Source organism: Cottoperca gobio, chromosome 2, assembly GCF_900634415.1.
Source record: "Cottoperca gobio chromosome 2, fCotGob3.1, whole genome shotgun sequence".
Classification (NCBI taxonomy): domain Eukaryota; kingdom Metazoa; phylum Chordata; class Actinopteri; order Perciformes; family Bovichtidae; genus Cottoperca; species Cottoperca gobio.
In genome coordinates this window covers 7,168,778-7,187,903 of record NC_041356.1, presented here as the reverse complement: position 1 = coordinate 7,187,903, position 19,126 = coordinate 7,168,778, and the positions used below count along the sequence as shown (strand labels likewise).

Below are 19,126 nucleotides of genomic sequence, written 5' to 3'. Positions count from 1 at the left end.
GGAAGAAGGTTGGGAGATTATGTGCCAGTGTGGAAGTAAAGCCTCAAGAGGACAGATCTCTGTGTTTGGTTAATGTGGGATGGAGCTCTGCGTATATCCTCAATCCTCTGAGTGGGTTGCTGTTGATGGTATTCGCGTTATATTTGATGCCTTGTAGGAGGCAGAAATTGTGTGTGTGTGTGTGTGTGTGTGTGTGTGTGCGTCAGTAATGTGGTGACATCCTTCTCTCTGTGATAGTTCTGTACCATGGCGCTCTGAGTAACTGCACCCAGGAGAAAGCGGATTTACAGCCTCATTCAACTGTGCTGAGCTCCAGTTAAACATCATTCAAACAGCCAACTTAGCAATCCCTCTCTCTTTTTCTCTATCTCACACACACACACACACACACACACACACACACACACAAACACACTTCTTCATACACGCGCTCTTTGCTGCATGAAGTCGTGGCGGTAGATTCATGAGACATTTGCAGTAAGTGTTTTGGAGATTTATCTCTGCGCACTCCTTTCATTTTTCGGCGCTCGGTGTTGTTTTTCAGCAGAGGTGAATCTTACAGTTGCATGGGCTTGGAGCCGCCAAGCTTCAGAGGTATTCATAAAACATGCAGTGATTTAGAAAGGAAAGAGAGAGAGCGGTAGAAAAAAAAAGACAATACACAAGTGAAACAATCGTGCATACAACCAAACATAGCAGAGAGGAAAGAGGACCTTCTCAAATTGCTTATCAGTCAAGCTACAGTTTGGGCCCTTGGAGACATAACAGCATCAGGCCACTGGGGCACACAAGCAGGGAGTCAAGTAAACACATCGTAGTAGAATAAGCAAGCTGCCCAAAAGGCCTTCCTCCCATGACCGAGGCCACACACAAAGATGCAGCGCTGCACTTTCCATATACACACAGGGAAGAACAACTAACAAGCAACCGAATCCGCTAACAACTGCCGCAAATATCAAATCAATATCTCGCCTTTATTGTTTTTTGGACTTGGCGTCATTGTGGGATTATTTGTAACAGTAATAACCCCCAGAGGATGGAACCAGGGGAGCGTCTGCACCACCTGCCCTCTCCTCCTCTGTACACAACACTAAAGGGAAAACAACAAGAGTGAAACATTACGACTGCATGTAATGGGTGTGTGTGTGTGTGTGTGTGTGTGTGTGTGTGTGTGTTTTGCTTTGCATGTATGGATCTGCTTGTTTTTGCATTAACATGCGCAGGTTTAGTTCCTGTGTTTCAGCCCAGGCTGATCCGCGTTTTTTTGGTTAGAGACCTGTCTCCTCCACCTTAAGTTGTTATGGAAACAAGAGCGGCTGCAAGAACAGGCATTAGCATTAGATGTTGTACGCTGGCCCCACAGAGCTTGGCATGCTCAAAAAGAGCGAGTTCAGCAGGTCAAACTACAGTATCTCTCTCTCCCCTTCTCGGCACCTTGCCAAAAGTGAAAAGTGCTTCAGTACTTGGGCGCCTCTCTATTGAGTGGATTGCCTTTCAGATTTATATAGAAGTGAAAATACAAAAGATTTTGAAAATTATGCGCATATAAATCCACTCCTGCGCTGCTTTTCACCTGTATTTTCCAGCCATTTGTGTCCAAAATAGGATTTTCTTTCAAATGTTTCCCCCTGAAAATGAGTCACAGAGAATATAAGCCTTCTTCCTGCACAGGCGTGTCCCCTGCTGAGTTTTGACTGGCGACACTGTCAAAAATCTTGCCATTAAAAAAGCAGCTCCCATATCTCATGAATATGAAATATTCTGTTTGTGTCGGCGCAGTCTATACATGAGTGTGCGTGTTTCTTATTGCATTCCTCCCCACAAATCAGCCTGCCAACATCTGGTATTAAAAAGGTAGCCTATGACACGAAACACACAGCGCCACCGGCATTGCAATGTGTCTGAGAGCATCAGTTCTTCATCAGCAAGAAGATGCTTCCAGTATTCCCACGACCCCCAACCAAATAAACACGCCCCCGCTTGACACCAGTGAGAGTCCTTCTCTCCAGATGCTCTGCCTTGCGTCTACCCGGAAGGCCTCTTCCGCCCCCCCTTCCATACCCACACTAAAGCCTCGAGGAGAGCTACACTACCTGCATGCATTCAGCACATGCACATACTGTGCACACCCACGTAGCCGTGATAGATGGCCTTCCCCTCTCGGTAAAGCATTACCCGTCACCCTGCGGCCCAAAGGAAAGAGATGCTTAAAATTGACACTCTGATCCGTGGCAGCGTCAGCCGGCTGTAGAACCGCTCATGCAGCAAGGTGCTTCCTCCTAATATTCCTTGGGTGGGGGATCATAGAAGCACTTCCAGCTCATTTAATACTTCTCACTTCATACTCCATTATTCAAAGTTGTTGGATAAATCAGACTAAGTGTTCATTTGTGTCTCATGGCAAAGCAATGTGCATGTTGGGAACACTGTAAGTGTTGAGGATGTGAATGTGCATACTTGACCAGCGTTAAAGGGGATTTATCATAAGAAACTCACTTTGTCGGTGCTTGTGAACATACATTTGGGTATTTGGAGCGCCGACTAACCCACAAAGTGTGAAATAAGATGACCCGGTCAGTTTTTCTAGGCTGCCTCCATCAGATAACATGGAATTCAATAAGCCATTTGGCTCCCTGTCTACTGTACGCTGTGTTGCAGTTATTTTTGCTGCATATCTTGCAACTTCAGCCTGTCTGCTAATGCTCCTTGTTTCAAGAGGCTACAGTTCAATCAGCTGCTCCTGTCAAAGCAACAAAATGCTCCTCCGCCATCTCCCTCTCATAAATAAAACGAGGTATTTCTTCTCTGCAAGGTGTGGAGTACAATTTCTGCGAGACAGAGGACTCTCACCCATCACACTGCGGGGAGGAAATCAGGCACTTTGTCAATCAAGAGAAGGAAACACAATGTTTTTCAAATCTTGGTATTTCTTCTCATCAGTGTTCCTTACGTGCAACACAGCCTCAGCAGGTGGAGGGCTTGGAGGCAGAGGAACTTCATGAGGTTGGGACGCTTTGGATCATCGCCATCGTCCTCCAGAAAACAAAAACCCAATGTTTTTAAGTCATGTTTTCAGGTTGCTAAACTCATATTTGTACACTGATGAAGTACCAACACAATCTGACTCCATGGTCTTTAAAGCTGACATACCCAACAAGCATTTATATTTATCTTCTTCACAGTCACTGAGAGCGAGGAGGCAGTTTAGTGGTGTTGATGTCCAGAAGCAGCCGTGGTCGTGTTAAAGCCACTGCAGCTCACTGCGGGGGTTGAGGATTTGGCAGAAGTTGTATTAAAGTACCTGAAGGTCAGAAGCATCAGCCTCACGACATTTGCAGCTGGCCATTGGAAGGCATGAGGAGCTGGATCGACTCATCAAAGCCTCCATCTCTGGTGGTGGTGTCAACCCCCACATCCACAAATCTGTGACTGTGAGGAGGGGGCGACAGGACACTGCTTCCCTCAGATGGCTTGATTTCTTAGCTGAGTGCTTGTTCTTCTGTGGCTTCAATAGTTTGTTTTTTTGTCTTTTCGTGAGATAATCCTGCATTTTTGCACTTTGAGCTGTCTGTGGTTTTTCTAATAGTGTGTAATAAATTGAATTATTCCCAGGATTAAATCATTATTATGTATCAAATCCATGAGTTTTCGGAAACCATTCTTCTCAGGTGAAACGCACATCGCCTCCATTCATCTTTACACTTCCTGTAGTGCGCTTTTATTCTGTGAAGGCGAAAGGTGTCCAGTCCATACAGCACAGACTTCATTCATCGCTGATATACTATAGTCTGCGGTGCAGCATAACAGTCTCCCTGAAGTGCTTACTTTCAAGGTCATATTTCATTCTACTGTAAAGTCTCGTGCATTAGATGCATAACATCCCTCTTTCATTCCATTTACGTTCAGTTTGTCTGCATATCACTTGCAGCAGGTATTGCTGTGATGTGGGACTGCCCCTAGTGGTGAAAGCAAAAGTGTGAGAGGATCCTAAAGAGAGGTGCCACTTAGGATGTAACAGGTTTGCCATGTAAGCTAAAAAGGGCAGATAAACATTTCAACTGTGCAAGGTGTGTGTGTGTGTGTTTCCATGTGTGTGTACAGGGGAAAGGTGCTGCTAGGTTTCCAGTCCATTATGCCTGCAGTGTGTAGATTGGTTAGTTTGGGGCTCTGTGTCTTCTCTAACAATACCTCTCCGCCTCAGCCTATCTGCCGCTGTATCTGTGACAGATTCACCCAAACACTGACGCACTGGGGCGTCAATCTGGTTTCTCTAGCCTGTGTTATCTTATACACACACACACACACCCTTTCTCTACCACTTCTCACTCTCCTCCTTGCTTCCAATTCCCTCGTTTCCCCTCAGCCTGTCTACATAGAGGACTTCTGTGGTGAGGGTGCAGTTCAATAGCAGTGGAGCCCCTTTGTGTTTATCAAGAGAAGTTTGACAGGAGATCTTATCCCCGACACTGTTCTCATCACAGCGGGAGAGTGGCTGAACTACTGCCGGGGTTGGACAGTTCAAGCTCAAACTCAGAGATACAATGTCAAGCTCAGTAGGCCAAGTGGAAAGTCTTTCCGGGTGGAAAGCTCTCTCAAACATCTCTTAAGCTGGAGATCATCGACCCCGTGTGCTGAGAAGCTAGTCGTTCGTTTAAAAGCTTTGAGTTACATTAAAAAAATAAGAGAATCCCACTCTTTATTATCCCCACACAGGAAAATCTGTTAGTGGAGTCTTAACTCAAAACTGTAGGTGGTCAATCAAGTACCACAATGATGAAACAGATTGAAAGCTTCATGAAGGGAGAATTCCCCTGCAGACAGCCAAGTCTAGACCAGATGTCTAAACCAAGAACTTGGCGCACCTTTTTTTTTTCTTGTGGCTTTGACTCTGGGTTCGTTCTGGCAGATAAGCTTAAAAAACAGACATACAGTCGTGGAATACAGACGTTCCACATATGCCTGAATGTGAAGTAGCATCATCTTACTTTAAATAAAAATAAGAGCTACCTTTATTCATCCTCACTGAAAAATATGATTAAATGTTGCATCCCTGGAAGTTTCTTTTTTTGCATGGTAAATGCAAGCTGGTGGACATTCATTGTGTTCCTCCGCACTGTAGCTATCCCATGGTAGCTCTCACGACACACAATAGATGTGTGATTTGTGAGTATTAAAGGTAGCAAAGGTCATCTGCTCATGAGCAAGTGGTAAGAACTGTATTCACAGAGCCCAATCCTTCAGTGAATACTACATTCAGCAGAACCGAAAGCTTTATTGATCGCCCTCAGTACTAATGAGATTGGACGTAGCATTCCTAACACGGCCACTATTCTTTTCTCACTAAATCAAGGGATTAGATTGGCATGCACATTCGTCTTATCCCCTCCTGTTACCATCCATATGTGTCAGGCAGCCTCACACGGACAAAGGAAGTATAAATGAGAATGAGAGAAAAGGTGGGATTGAACACACCTAAAGGATTTATAGGGCTCCAGCTGAGTCTGTGTGCTGAGGTAAGGACGCCCACAAAAGGGGAGAGAGATGAGGGTTGTGATGGGCAGGCCATCACATCCACTGGGAGACAAAAGAGCGGGGTGACAAGCAGCCGATGGACAGAAGGTCCATTTCCACTCACACAAAAGAGCCGGGGAGATGAAGCAGATTAGCAGCTCTTTATGCCCATTGTGAAGGCTCTAAATGATAAGATTTACCCCTTTTTCCATCCCAGCCTGTGTCCTATGTGTGTGCACGTGTGAGTGGAAGTAAGCTCTTTTCTGATTCACTCCATCAGGATACACTTCCTATTATTTTTTCTTCTTTCACATGCAGGTACACACACACACACACACACATTTTCTGAAGTCTTTTATTCATCCTCGCAGGAAGCACAGATGCGACAGATGGCTTTTGAGTCACTTCCCTTCTTTGTACTAAACCCTGAATTTACAGTTTGATGGGAAAGCTCTTAGCTTAAAGCCTCTCGGCGTAGACTTTTTATGGTCCTTTGACTTGAAAATTACTCTTTTCAGTGGAAGAGACACATGTTGCTATAATCTTTAATCACTCAATCACTTAATATACAGTAAAAATGACACACCCTTAGCAATTAATATCATGCCATTATATTACATTATCATGTTCCATCTCCAGAGTTTTTTTCTCACCACCTCAAGGAGGTTTTATTAACTATTGTTCATACATCACTATAGCATACAGTGGTTTCCTCTGATCATACCTTAGTACTTAGTGCCATCTATAGGTCACTTTATAACATTGCAGCCTCTCTTTATGGGCTCTTTATCATTGAACTGTAAATGTACTGCATTGTAATTCCAGTGGCGGAAGTAAAACTTTGAAGTACTCACATATTCACATGAGTATTTCCATTGTATGTTAGTTTATACTTGTAGTTTACACTATTTTTTACTCTGTAACTTTTCAGATTAAAAGTGTCATCCTAAACATATGAGGTAAAATATTAAGTATGTTTTTTATTGATAGCATATACAGTTATATATATAAAAGCATATAAAAATATTCAAATGATATGCATGAAAATTATAACACTGGGAATGGAGCAATTCTGCATAATGAGTACTTTATCCTTTAAGTACATGTTTCTAGTCATTTCTATACTTTTACCTGTAATGAAGTATATATACTGTGCATTGCTACTTATACTGAAGTAAAATATCTTAATACTTCTTCCACACGTATTTATTTCTTCTCGTTTTCAGCTGTGTCCATGAATCAGGTTCATCCACCAGGGGGCGTTCAGTGACCGTCAGGCCAGCCAGTCAAACACAGTTGCGTAAAGCGTCGATTGCCGAGTCATGGATAGGTGTTGTTTAACACGCACGCAACAAGGACAACAGTCGTATCATCATGAGTATACACAGTAGATGTCAGCGATGACAGACGCCTCGCTAAGTATAACTTTTACTCTCACCAGTCCGTCTCGTTTTAACTGTCGTCTGTGTTAAAGCTGTGTAGCCGACTAAGCTAGCTAACAGCTAATAGTTTGCTAGCTTCCCTGCAGTAACCTCTGTTACTGACCAGTGGACTGCACTTGTGACTGTGAAGTTGTCAGCAACCGGCTGGCAAATCAGGTAATGTTACAGCTAAATAACGTGTATGTCTACAGCCTCTGAAACACATTAAACTCCTGCTTGTTGTGCTTTTTTACTAACACTTCATGTCATTCGTAAGAACCCCATTTTGCACATTTTGTGGTCATTTATACCCAGCGGCTAACGCATGTGCAATAGTGAACCATGAGTCAGCGATTAAAGATGTCACTGAAGTGTCTAATATAGCAGAGCAAGCAGCCAGGTTTGTGTAAGTTAGTGACTAGGCACTTCCCTGTTTTGAGGATGTTGTCCATTATTAAATTACCTAACAGTACAGTGTGTTGTTATTTAATCTTGGACTTTGCACTGTATCTCTAATAAAATAATAAATGTTCTGCCTCTCCCCAGCTGCAGCCATGCTGTTTATGCACAGCTACTGCGAAGTCAATTCCTCCATCTCCCACACATGGGTGGATGAAGGCATCTCCCCCTGCTTCTACTTCACACTGGTCCCCACCATCCTGCTCACCATCGCCTTCTTCCTCGGCACCATCCACTGCATATTCTACCAGAAATATGGCACATCAATGGAACCCAAGTTTATTCCACGCTCCCGCCTCTACGGTTTCCAGCAGGCCGTCTCCGTCCTTCTGCTGGCCCAGTTTCTGGGTGCGATGGTGTGGCGGGCTGCCAGCGGAGGAGAGCTCCCAGGCTATGTAGTGTTGTATGGCTGCTTCTCTGCGGCGGGCTGGGCTTGGGCTATAGCCCTGCTCAGGGTGGAGAGACGTAGGGCCCTGCTGATGGACCGGACAAGGGGCCACAGCGTGGCCCTGCTGCTGTTCTGGGCTGTGGCTTTCTCAGCTGAGAACTTGGCCTTCATCTCCTGGTATAGTCCTCACTGGTGGTGGGGCCTGGAGAACAATCAACAACAGGTAAGAAAAGATCAAATGTCACAGAAGATAAAAATTCACCATCATTTAAAAAATAAATCTAAATAAGACTTAAGTCTTTTGTCTTTTGTAATTTGTTATAGGGTTTTTTTAATTTTTTTATTAAAGAATAAATAAAGGTGCATCTCTTGAGACACGCCTACCACTTGGCTTAAAGCAGCACAGCCTGTCTTGTTTCAGGTATGACAAGGAACCCACGCAGCCAATGAAAAAGACAAGCTGGCATGTCAAATATGCATAACACTAATGCTAGTGAGAGCAAGACCAGAGACTTTTTTTTTTTGCTGAGTCACTGCCTAATCTGACTTTCAGATCCCAGAAGCGACACTGTTAACTAATCAAATCATAAGGCAAAACCTTGCCCCTCCCACACTGAGTCAGTAACTTCACTTCCTGGTTATATAACTGTAACATGAAGTTTGTGGTATTTGTATTAAGTTATACATCCTCAATTTAATTGTGGTTTTGTAAAAATGCAGTACTAACCCACAAACTATTCATCCTTCTGCTTCACTCAAATTATTTTCAGTGTAAAACCCTTTTTTTAAAAGGAGCCTAGAGTAAATATGATTATAGTAACTTGTATGATAATATATTGGTGTGAATTATTAATGACACATCTAATGCAGTTAACGCAGTAATCGGCTGCATTATGTATCTATTATTACATGCTGCGATGTTGTATCCATATTGATCTGTTTTTGATTGTCTATGAACCCCTCAGGTGCAGTTTGCCCTGTGGCTGATGCGCTACATTAGCACCGGGCTGCTCTTCTTCATTGGTCTCAAAGCCCCAGGGTTGCCACGGAAACCATACATGCTACTGATAAACGAAGATGAGCGGGACGTAGAGAACAGCAGACAGGTACAACTCGGCATCCCACTCTGTTTCGCCGTTATACACGATGCAATGCTGTGTTGAGTATTTGATATCTTTCCCTTTCGCAGAGCCTTCTGGGCGGAACCGAAGAGAACCAGTCGACCTGGCAGGGTTTCAGGAAGAAAGTCCGCATGCTTGTTCCCTACTTGTGGCCCCGAGGCAACTGGTTCCTGCAGCTACTGGTCATCTTCTGTTTGACCCTGCTGGGATTCGAGAGAGTTATTAACGTCTTTGTACCCATTTACTACAAGAATATTGGTGAGGGTTATATCTTTTCCCCCTAACCCTGTACACTCAAATGTTCATTTATTGAACATGAAAGCCTCAAGAGCCACATAAAAACATGGCAGCTAACGGCTGTTTGTACTCAACAAGTTCAACACGCACTGTTCCTCAGGACGTGTGATGTGATGACATTTAAACCTCCTTCTCCTGATGGCTTTGTGTCTCCAGAGGGTGTCAGAGGACGCCTTCCAAATTTCTCATCTTGTTTATCTACCTTATCTTAAAGGCAAATACCTGAACATGTGCTCGTTTCTCTTTTACCTTAATGTCTTTGTCCCCTTCTCAGTGAACGACCTGACTAATGGCAGCACTTGGTCCACGCTGGCTACTACAGTGTGTATTTATGTCCTGCTCAAGTTCTTGCAGGGTGGCGGTGCAGGTAAGACCAAGTCAGACAAATCGTCTACAAGTGACACTGCGCGTTGATTTTCTGTCTCTACTCGCATTTCAACATGACTGTAGTGATGAGGCTTGTCACTTTCACTTCCTCCTCTTCCCAGGCTCCTCAGGTTTTGTGAGTAACTTGCGCTCTTTCCTGTGGATCCGGGTGCAGCAGTTCACCAACTGCGTGGTTCAAGTGCGTCTGTTCGGCCACTTGCACTCCCTCTCCCTTCGCTGGCATCTGAGCCGCAAGACCGGCGATGTGCTGAGAAGCATCGACCGCGGCACGTCCTCCATTAACAGCCTGCTCAGGTAAGATGGCACTCGATTGATGAGCTTTTTCCTCTGGACCCATATTTTCAAGAAATTGACTCAACTGTTCCTTTTTTTGTTTTCCCTACAGCTACATAGTGTTCAGCATCTTCCCAACCATCGCCGATATTGTCATTTCTATCATCTACTTCATCACTAATTTCAATGCCTGGTTCGGCCTCATCATCTTCGTCTGCATGGCCCTGTACCTCAGTGAGTAGTTGAACCATAGCTTTCCCAATGTAACAATGTGATTAGTGCAGTTCAACATATCCGTAGATAAAACATTCAAATTTCCCCCTGGAAGATTGTTTCATTGCCTGATAATATTTCCCCCCCCCCAGCTCTGACCATCATCATCACCGAGTGGAGAACAAAGTACAGACGAGACATGAATCTGCAGGACAACAATGCCAAGTCCAAGGCGGTGGACTCCTTGTTAAACTTTGAGACGGTACGTCTGCACTGTTGTCGCCCAGCTGCCTTCTGGCTCATTAAGAAGTCGAATTATTCCAAAATGTCAAATTGTGTGTGTTCAACAGGTGAAATACTACAATGCAGGAGAGCTATGAGGTCAGCCGCTTCCAGGATGCCATCTTGAAATATCAGGCAAGTGTATTTTACACTGGAATTATAATTATTTTGTTGTTCTCAATACCATTGCTCACTTTAAATGTCATTTTGAATGTTTGAAATGGTGCCGACCGATGCTGCTAAAAGTTCTGTGGGTGTGGAAAATTTTTACATATAAAGAAGCCGTAAGTTGTCCAACAGCAGATGGTCGACCCCCTCCAGGAAATATGATTATTTATGGCGTGATTAGTTCCAAAACAGAACATTTAATATGCTCTTTGTGTACAGGCTAATGTCCAGCAAAGCCGTAGTTAGTTTCCATCGTTAGAATATCTAACCCTCTCATACAGGCTTGTGTCTGATGCTTCTTCTCTCCTCCTGTCCTCAGGTGTCGGAGTGGAAGACCCAGGCGTCCCTGGCCTTCCTCAACCAAACGCAGAACCTCATCATCGGCTCAGGCCTGCTGGCCGGCTCCCTGCTCTGTGCCTACTTTGTGACTGAAGGAAAGTTTCAGGTACTGATCACATCGACATGACTTCTTTACGGAGAGTGACGTTTCATGGCGTCATTATTAGTCCAGAATATATATATATATAATAGTACGTCTAAGATGATGTCTGGATAAAATGTGAAGAATAAAACTCTTGCTCTTATCCTAGGTTGGAGATTTTGTTCTCTTCGGTACGTACATCATCCAGTTGTACACCCCCCTCAACTGGTTTGGAACCTACTACAGGTAAGAAATGCATTGTGGGAGACTTTAGCACAACATGCGTCTGCTTCGAAGGTTCTTACTTCTGGTTCGTTCTTGTTATTGTTGTAAACTGTTGGCTCTATTTGTCTTTTACTGCAGAATGATCCAGAATTCTTTCATTGACATGGAGAGCATGTTCAAACTTTTCGAAGAGGATGAAGAGGTGCTTCTAAAACTGGCCGATTGTTTGTTTCACTTCAAACACCGTATTATGACCAATCTTCTCTGACGTGTTCTCTTTGTTCTCCCGTGTAGGTGAAGGATGAAGTAAATGCAGGAAGTCTTGTCTACAAAGTGGGAAAAGTGGAGTTTGAGAACGTTTACTTCAGCTACATAAATGGGTTGGTTTACATTGGATTTGACAGCCTGGTTCAAACTAAAAGTGTGTGACGTTGTTCTCTAGATGTAAGGCAGCGTGTAGAGGAGTTAGATTTCCTTTCTGTTTTACAGCAAAGAGATTCTCCGGGATGTTTCCTTCACTGTACTTCCCGGACAGACGGTTGCCCTGGTAAGGAACGACGTATATTGAAAATAGATCGACTCAATCGTACAGTTAAAGTGCCTGTGTTCTGCTGGGACTGTACACTTGTAATTTCCTCTCTGATCTCCCCAGGTGGGACCATCCGGCTCTGGGAAGAGCACCATCATTCGACTCATCTTCCGTTTCTACGACGTTCATGGAGGCAGCATCAGCATCGATGGGCAGGACATATCAAAAGTAAATGTTTGGCATCAGAGCAAGTAAATGGGAGCATAACTCAGAGTACAATGTAGCGTACGATAATAAAAGCAGGTAACATAATACAATCTGAGTTCAAACGATGCCTCCGTGATGCATTAATTCAATTCAATTTAACATTATGAGCTTTACAATAAAGGCAAATGTCAGTGACACAGACGGAGAGCTTAATTTAGAGTCTCCAAATGAGAAGGCACTTCCATGTGCAAGTGAAGCCATCTAACTGCTATAAATTACCTCCTTGTTATGTTGCTCTAGAGATTACCAAGAGCAATAAAAGCACAAGTTACGATGTCTTTAATATAGCTGTGTGTGTGTGTGTGTGTGTGTGTGTGTGTGTGTGTGTGTGTGTGTGTGTGTGTGTGTGTGTGTGTGTGTGTGTGTGTGTGTGTGTGTGTGTGTGTGTGTGTGTGTGTGTGTGTGTGTGTGTGTGTGTGTGTGTGTGTGTGTGTGTGTGTGTGTGTGTGTGTGTGTGTGTGTGTGTGTGTGTGTGTGTCGCTGGACTAGTAATTACTACGTCTTCATTGTCTTCGCTCAGGTGAAGCAGGAATCTCTGCGAGCTCACATCGGCGTGGTTCCCCAGGATACTGTGCTTTTCAACGACACCATCCAGAATAACATCCGCTACGGCCGCATCACTGCAAGTGACCAGGAGGTGGAGGAGGCAGCTGCAGCTGCTGATATACATGATAAAATCATAGGCTTCCCTGAAGGTAACCTATATAGATTAACCCTCGTGCATCAAGTATACAGAGGATGAATCTCCTTGAATTGCTGCCATGGACTTCACTTCCTTGTTTCCCCTCTGGCAGGTTATGATACGCAGGTGGGTGAAAGAGGTCTGAAGCTGAGTGGAGGAGAGAAGCAGAGGGTGGCTATTGCAAGAACTATCCTCAAAGCACCAGAGATCATCCTGCTGGATGAGGTGAGATTACATAAAGGAGCTATGATGTCATTGAAAACATTGCCACATTGTTGCCCCTAGTTGTCGCTGTTATTTCCAGTCGTAGCAAATAATGTGTCTCTGCAGGCCACGTCTGCACTCGACACACAGACCGAACGCAACATCCAGGCGTCATTGGCTAAAGTCTGTGCCAACCGCACAACAGTTGTTGTAGCTCACCGGTAAGAGATGCATCTACTGCACTTTGTTTTCTGAAAGGTTTTAGTTTTCCCTTTTGTGTTCATCTCTTTTTTGTTTTTCATGCGTAAAAGGTTGTCGACTGTAATTGGAGCAGACCAGATTCTGGTCATCAGGGATGGCCGGATTGCTGAGCGAGGGCGGTAAGTGCGACTTATTGTTCTGAATGTCTTACTGACGATCCCCTTTTTTAATCGACCTCCAAGTGACTCACTTCCTCCCCATGCTAGACATGAGGAATTGCTCGTCAAGGGAGGCGTGTACGCTGACATGTGGATGAAACAGCAGCAGGCCCAGGACTTGGATTCCTTGTCAGACACAGAAGCCAAAGACCTCTCGTCTGAGAAACTACAGCCGGCATCAACGTCTTCAGACCACCACGGCCACTGATTGTAACCTTTTGCTTAATTTTACAAGAGAACGCTACTTTTTTTTTAGTCAAACTGAATGTGCGAAGGAAGGTTATGGAGAAAATAGAAGGTGCCTTAACCAAACGGAGGATGCAAAAACAATCTGGTCGTGTCTAAATTTACCAAAAGACGTGTATATATATATATATATAGGTGTTGGTTGGCCAAGGTTTTTATGTCGGGATGGGGGGGAAAAAAAGATACAATTATTACTACATCCTAAACTCAGACATCTGTCCTTTTTTAATTATTATTTCAAACCTTCACTACGAAGCTAAAGAATGAAAAGTAGTGCATGTTGTCCTAAGCCTTCATCAGGGTACGCCAGTATTTAAGTGTTTAAAAATGTCCATTTGTTTTGAGTATATTATTACTTTTTGAAGAACTCCTGCCACTTTTTTTAATGTTGTCTTTATTTTTCCTTCGACCCTTGTCTGACAAACATTTTCTTAATAATCTATGACCTGACGTAAGTTATTTAAAGATACAAAGGGAGGGTTGCAAGAAATAAAGGAGTAAAACTCCCTAATCACAGCCTCAACACTGCAGCTTGCTGAATCGAGAGGGTTCATGAATCTGTTGTCCACTAAATAATTCATATGAATGACAATGTGTTCATATTCGAGCTATCAGGGATTTTATTGAGCTTGCTTGTATTTATTTAGTTTTTGGTAGTCGATTCATGAGCTCGACTATTTAACTTGTAAGTAATACTTTTTTATTGTGCATGTGTCTTTATACTTTTGATCGCTGAGTTAAAGTGAGGTGTGTCGCTCGTCTGATCATTGTGTCTTCGAAATTGTCAAGGTTTAGTGAATAAACAAAGAATAAAGATAAAAATTGGCAATCATGTGATTTTTTAAATTTTTTTAAACTGACTGACTTTTGACGGGCTGATCTACATGTAAAGTGATCCAGACATTTTGACTTGGTACATGGATGTAATGAAGCCAAGATATCAGGTCATTCTGATTTTGCTGCATTAAGAACTCAAAACATTAGCAGTACTATGGAATGTAATAGAGGAAATAAAATTGTAGTAATCGATATTAATCAAAGAAGGCACAGGAAGACAAAACTTCATAATTTAGACTTGAAAGTACAAATTGTTGTGGATGGATATTATTCTCCCATAATGCAATACTCAAAAGAAAACTGAGGAACTGACTGGTTCCCCAACTCTATACAGCACATAATGGAAACCTGAAAAAGATGCTTCTCATCTCTGTATTTCCTTTATAGTAACACTTATTATAATAATAATTTAAAAGTGCTTTACAGGGTAAAAAACAATAACAGAATCAAGTAACAATAAGAAATAGCACTATCCAAAAACAATGAGCAAAATATAGTAACATAACACTAAAGCAAATGGTGTTGGATCATAAAATAGAAGGATCACAGTAAGTTTAGACTATAAAAGTGAGTTTTAAAAATTAGTTTAGGTTTTGTAGGCTGTAACTCAGTAGTTCTCAACCTTTTTTGGGCCAGCGCCCCCCCTATCTATTATCCAGGTCCCTTACCGCCCCCCATCAAATAAAAATGTAGGCTAATTGTATTTTAATGTTGATTATTCTGTTTGCGTTATTATTATTATTAGTATTTATTATTTATATTACATATTGATTATATTAATTTTGTATTTAAATTAGTCTGAGCCCCCAACGGAACCCCGTTTTTTTACATATAGAGCAAACTCACTTTTCACATTGAACAGGTGCTCTGTTATTAAATAAACTAAATGCTTATCAAATCAAATCAAATGTATTTATATAGCCCAATATCACAAATTACACATTTGTCTCAGTGTGCTTTACAGACTGTACAGGTTACAGCACCCTCTGTCCTTAGACCCTCGCAGGAAAAACTCCTAAAAGAAACCCCATAATTAAAGGGGGGAAAATGGAAGAAACCTCAGGGAGAGCAACTGAGCAGGGATCCCTCTCCCAGGACGGACATACGTGCAATAGATGTCGTATGTACAGGATAAACAACATAGTACAAATACAACATTTGACAGAAATTATGGATGAATCCAGGAAAATGTCCAAAAGGCTTCCCGGTGTCCAGCAGGACCAGGTCAGCAGGCGCAGCCACGATTCATGATCCTGACGTAAACTTTATCAGTGGCAATCTGCCACATGAGACACAGAAACTCCGGGGATGATACCCCGGATGATGAGTTAATAACATACATTCACATCAATGCATACAGATAGAGAGGGAGGGTAGGAGAGTGAAAGAGAGCAGGGAGGTTTCCCACGGCAGTCTAAGCCTATATCAGCATAACTAGGGGCTGATCCAGGGCAAACCTGAGCCAGCCCTAACTATAAGCTTTATCAAAAAGGAAAGTCTTTAGCCTGCTCTTAAATGTGGAGAGTGTGTCTGCCTCCCGAACACAAACTGGAAGCTGGTTCCACTGGAGAGGAGCTTGATAGCTGAAGGCTCTGGCTCCCATTGTACTCTTAGAGACTCTAGGAACCACAAGTAACCCTGCAGTCTGGGAACGCAATGCTCTAGTTGGTTTATAAGGTACCATGAGATCTTTAAGATGTGCTGGAGCCTGACCATTAATTGATTTGTAAGTCAGGAGAAGGATTTTGAATTCTATTCTGTATTTTACCGGGAGCCAGTGCAGTGCAGCTAATACAGGAGTAATATGATCCCGTTTCCTTGTTCTTGTCAATACACGTGCCGCTGCATTTTGGATCAACTGAAGAGTCTTAAGCGACTTTTTGGGACAACCTGATAACAATGAGTTGCAGTAATCCAGCCTTGAAGTAACAAATGCATGGACTAGTTTTTCTACATCATTTTGAGACGGATGTGTCTTATTTTTGCAGTTACGTAGATGAAAGAAGGCAGTCCTTGAGATTTGTTTTATGTGGGAGTTAAAAGACAGATCCTGATCAAAGATGACGCCAAGATTCCTTACGGTGGTGCTGGAGGCCAAGTTAATGCCATCCAGAGCTTCGATGTCATTAGAAAATGCGTTTCGGAGGCGTTTAGGGCCAAGTATAATAACTTCAGTTTTGTCTGTGTTTAAAATCAAAAAGTTGCTAGACATCCAAGTTTTTATGTCCTTAAGGCTTGAAGTTTAGCCAATTCATTGGTTTCGTCTGGTTTAATTGATAGATATAATTGGGTATCATCCGCATAACAATGAAAGTTTATTGAGTGGCTCCTTATAATATTGCCCAAAGGAAGCATATATAAGATGAATAGAATCGGTCCAAGTACAGAACCCTGCGGAACTCCAAGACTGACTTTGGCTGTCATGGAGGATTTATCGTTAACACATACAAATTGAGATTATGCTTATGTTATTTATCTAATTTATGTGCACGTTTCAGTGTCTACTGCGTTGCTGTCTCGTTCCAGTCAGAGACAGAGCGGAGGAAAGGAGAGGAGAGAACTACAAGGTGCAAAAAATCCAGCACCAGTGGTGCAGATGTTAGCTCTGTTACGATCGACCGTTACATTTTCCCACTTCTAATAAATTGAAAACGTGCTATTGCTTCATAATTTAATTTACATTTACATTCCATTACATCACATTGCATTGGAACTGTGGAACTGTGGAACTGTAGATTCTGGAACTCATATCCCAAGTACAGGCTGTGTGTACAAGTTTGTCATTTGATTTTGTACAAGTGAACAGAGCACAAAATCAACTTTTTGTCCAATAACCTCACCTCAACTGATTTGACTCAACAAATCTTCTGTGATACAGGTAAGTCACTGTTTATTTCTCCCTCATGTAGAAAGTGTGTGAGAACTTGATTAGTCAAATTTACAATGTGCAATATGGAGATGTGTTTACATGAACAGCCAACATGCGAACACCCTATTTAACTTGATAGATAGATAGATAGATAGATAGATAGATAGATAGATAGATAGATAGATAGATAGATAGATAGATAGATAGATAGATAGATAGATAGATAGATAGATAGATAGATAGATAGATAGATAGATAGATAGATAGATAGATAGATGTTTATAATGTGATAATGACCTGTTCTTCTCTTTCTCTTTAAGAAAATCTATTCATAATGGGTAACACTATCCAATCATGTTGCTGCAACGACGAACCCGACATCTTTAACCTGTTCCCTGAATCATATTTACCACTGGCACATCTGGGACAGGGAGGCTTTGGAGAGGTGATCAAATGTATCAAAAAGGACACCAACGAGATTGTTGCAGTAAAGATCAATCACAGAGAAAGTGACTATGAAGTAAGTCAAAATGCTAATTATTGTCTTTATCAAACATATCCAAAATTGTTTCCTTAAGTGAACGTGTCAACTCTGCGTCAACAACTAAGTGTCTCACTTCATGACATTGTGTTATCTCCAGTTGCTTCTAATGAACAACTTTAAGGAGCAGTACCAGGAACAGTGGAACATTGTCCGCTTCATTGACTCGTTCACACTGAGTGACAACAGAACTGCTATGGCCTTTGAGATGCTTGATGTAACTCTAGATGACTACCTTACTGACAAGCCTGACTTCTCTCTGGAGTTACATGAAGTCAGGAGTGTAGTGCAACAGGTATGGATACCGTAGCATCAGACACTTAAATCAAAGAGCTGTCAGTGTTCATCTTTGATTGTCATCGCTAATATTTTGAATTGCAGATAGCCACAGCATTACAGCTCCTGAAGACCATTGGATTGATCCATGCTGATATTAAGTTGGACAACATCATGCTGGTGAACTCTCAAGAGCGACCCATCAGAGTGAAGCTAATTGACTTTGGATTGGCTTTCACAAATTTTGAAACATACCAGGGCAGACGTCACCAAATATTACCTTTCAGGTGAGAGATATGAATCTTCATTCTACTTGCTCGTAGGATATTTCTGCAATCTGCTCAAATGTGACAGTGTTCCTCATTCTGTGTTCTACATTCGTTTAATATTCAGGGCTCCAGAAATTATTTTGGGTGCTCCAATTTCAGAGGCCATCGATATGTGGTCTCTTGGTGTTTTGTTGGGATTCTTGGTGTCCGGTCAATGCCCCTTCCAGGGCGACGATGAATATTATTTAGTAAGTCATTGACTGCAGCCTTTTTCCTGTCGTCCTATAAGATCTAGTTCTTCTGCATCAAGATATTTTGTTATCTTAACAAGGATGGGCATCCTGTTGTTTTTATTTACAGATGTGTTCCATTGTGGAGCTCATGGGTGTTCCTCCAGTCCATCTTCTGCAAAAAGGGTGGCACTCCGAAAACTTTTTTGTCAGCACACGTCCCGATAACTGGAGACTGAAGGTACTGGCAAGACGAAGGGTCACCTCATTCCTAACATTGTCTTCTCTAGTTATGAATATATTTTCCACAAGTTGACATGATTAAGAGGTATCTAAAAATACACTGAACCTTCTTTTAGACACCTGAAGAGTACTGGCCGTTCTGCCTACCTCACGCAGACACCAGGATCAACCAATTCCAACACCTGGACGATTTGGAAACTTTTTTACAGGTAAATTGCGTTGTAGATGCTGAAAATTGACTTAATTAGACCCTGTTCCTAAAAATCTGATTGTTTACTTTACTGCTGCTGTATTTGTCCTTTGTTTTAAGTTGTCCCTGGAATACTGGAATATAATGAATGCTGAAGA

General features: G+C 42.4%; 1 protein-coding gene across 1 annotated transcript; it reads left to right on the top strand.

The window, feature by feature from the left end:
* Positions 1-6,818: 6,818 nt before the first annotated feature.
* Positions 6,819-14,345, top strand: abcb6a (ATP binding cassette subfamily B member 6 (LAN blood group) a). The gene is given in 21 exon segments (XM_029449398.1): positions 6,819-6,930; positions 7,479-8,002; positions 8,745-8,885; positions 8,969-9,158; positions 9,472-9,564; positions 9,686-9,878; positions 9,970-10,091; positions 10,223-10,332; positions 10,421-10,438; positions 10,440-10,487; positions 10,840-10,965; positions 11,111-11,187; positions 11,305-11,368; positions 11,461-11,546; positions 11,656-11,713; positions 11,819-11,923; positions 12,483-12,657; positions 12,757-12,869; positions 12,975-13,069; positions 13,160-13,228; positions 13,316-14,345. Coding segments are annotated over 21 exon segments (2,595 nt in total). The 5' UTR covers positions 6,819-6,902; the 3' UTR covers positions 13,476-14,345.
* The last annotated feature ends 4,781 nt before the right edge of the window (positions 14,346-19,126 follow it).